At 62.3% G+C, this 1,133-nt stretch overlaps 1 protein-coding gene across 1 annotated transcript in view; it reads left to right on the top strand.

Moving 5' to 3' along the window:
• MAP2K2 (mitogen-activated protein kinase kinase 2) overlaps window positions 1-1,126 on the top strand; it is a gene marked incomplete at its 5' end in the record, with an annotated part of 9,223 nt that extends 8,097 nt beyond the window's left edge. The window contains 1 exon segment of the mRNA XM_010137528.1: window positions 923-1,126. Within this exon segment, the coding sequence (XP_010135830.1) occupies window positions 923-1,033 (111 nt within the window).
• Between the last annotated feature and the right edge of the window lie 7 nt (window positions 1,127-1,133).

Genomic DNA, 1,133 nt, shown 5'->3' with positions numbered 1-1,133 from the left:
AGTGACCCGAGGGTGGGACCCTTTGCTGGGAGGAGAAGGGAGAGAGCTGGGGGGGTTCACCTGGAGCAGAGGAGGCTGTGGGGAGACCTTAGTGCAGCCTGTCAGTGCTGCAAGGGGGGGTCAGGAAGGATGGGGAGGGGCTTTTTACAAGGGCACGTAGTGATAGGACATGGGGTAACGGTTTCAAACTGAAAGAGGGGAGATTGAGATGAGATGTTGGGAAGAAATTCTTCACTGTGAGTGAGGTGAGACCCTGGCCCAGGTTGTCCCAAGATGTGGCAGAAGCCCCATCCCCGGCCCCATCCCAGGTCATTTGGCCCTTGGGGCTCTGAGCCCCCTGCTCTGGGGGCAGATGTCCCTGCTCCCTGCAGGGGTTGGACTGCAGGAGTTTTGAAGGTCCCTTCAACCCAAACCAGCCCAGTTTAATCATGTTGACCCTTGACATCATGCTGAGCCCCTGAGCCACGTCTGGGTGCTCCCACGGAGCCCTTGCAGAGGAGGTGGCCTGTGTCCTTGTGGCCCCACGCCCTTGCGTGAAGGTTGGCCTGTCCTGCCTGTGCTCCTCCGTTACTCCTGCCCCCAGGAGCAGGGTTCGATGGACAACAGGGACTGCGGGAGCTGCGGCCTCTCGCTCTGCCCACCTGTATGGAGCAGGGTGGGGGCCTGCTGGCAGGCCGGGGCCACGCAGGCCCTGCTCTCCTTTAAATCCTCCCTCCCATGCCTGTGGGTCACCTGCGAGACCAGCATGGACTAAAATCCCCGCCGCAGGGCTGCGAGGAGCAAATGCTTTCTCAAAATCTGCTTTTGCTGCCGGGGAGCAGCCCGAGCCATAGCACCAGGGTCTTCTCCCCTCCCCGGGGTGCAGCCCGCGGCTGGGGGCTGGCTTTGGGCAGAGCCTGACTCTGTTTCCCTTCGCTTCCAGAGTCACACCTTCATCAAACGCTCCGAAGTGGAGGAGGTGGATTTCGCCGGCTGGCTCTGCAAAACGCTGCGGTTGAACCAGCCCAGCACGCCCACCCGCGCTGCCATGTGAGGGCCGAGCCACCGCCTGGTGTCAGCACATCTGCCTCGGTCACCATTTCCTCTCCTCCCGTCAGTGACAGAGCTGCCCCCCTTCCCTCTCCCCGGCCCCG

This window comes from Buceros rhinoceros, unplaced genomic scaffold (genome assembly GCF_000710305.1).
Source record: "Buceros rhinoceros silvestris isolate BGI_N320 unplaced genomic scaffold, ASM71030v1 scaffold8876, whole genome shotgun sequence".
In the NCBI taxonomy this organism is placed as follows: Eukaryota; Metazoa; Chordata; class Aves; order Bucerotiformes; family Bucerotidae; genus Buceros; species Buceros rhinoceros.
Note: the sequence above shows the minus strand (reverse complement) of the source record. Positions and strands in the feature narration are given on the sequence as shown.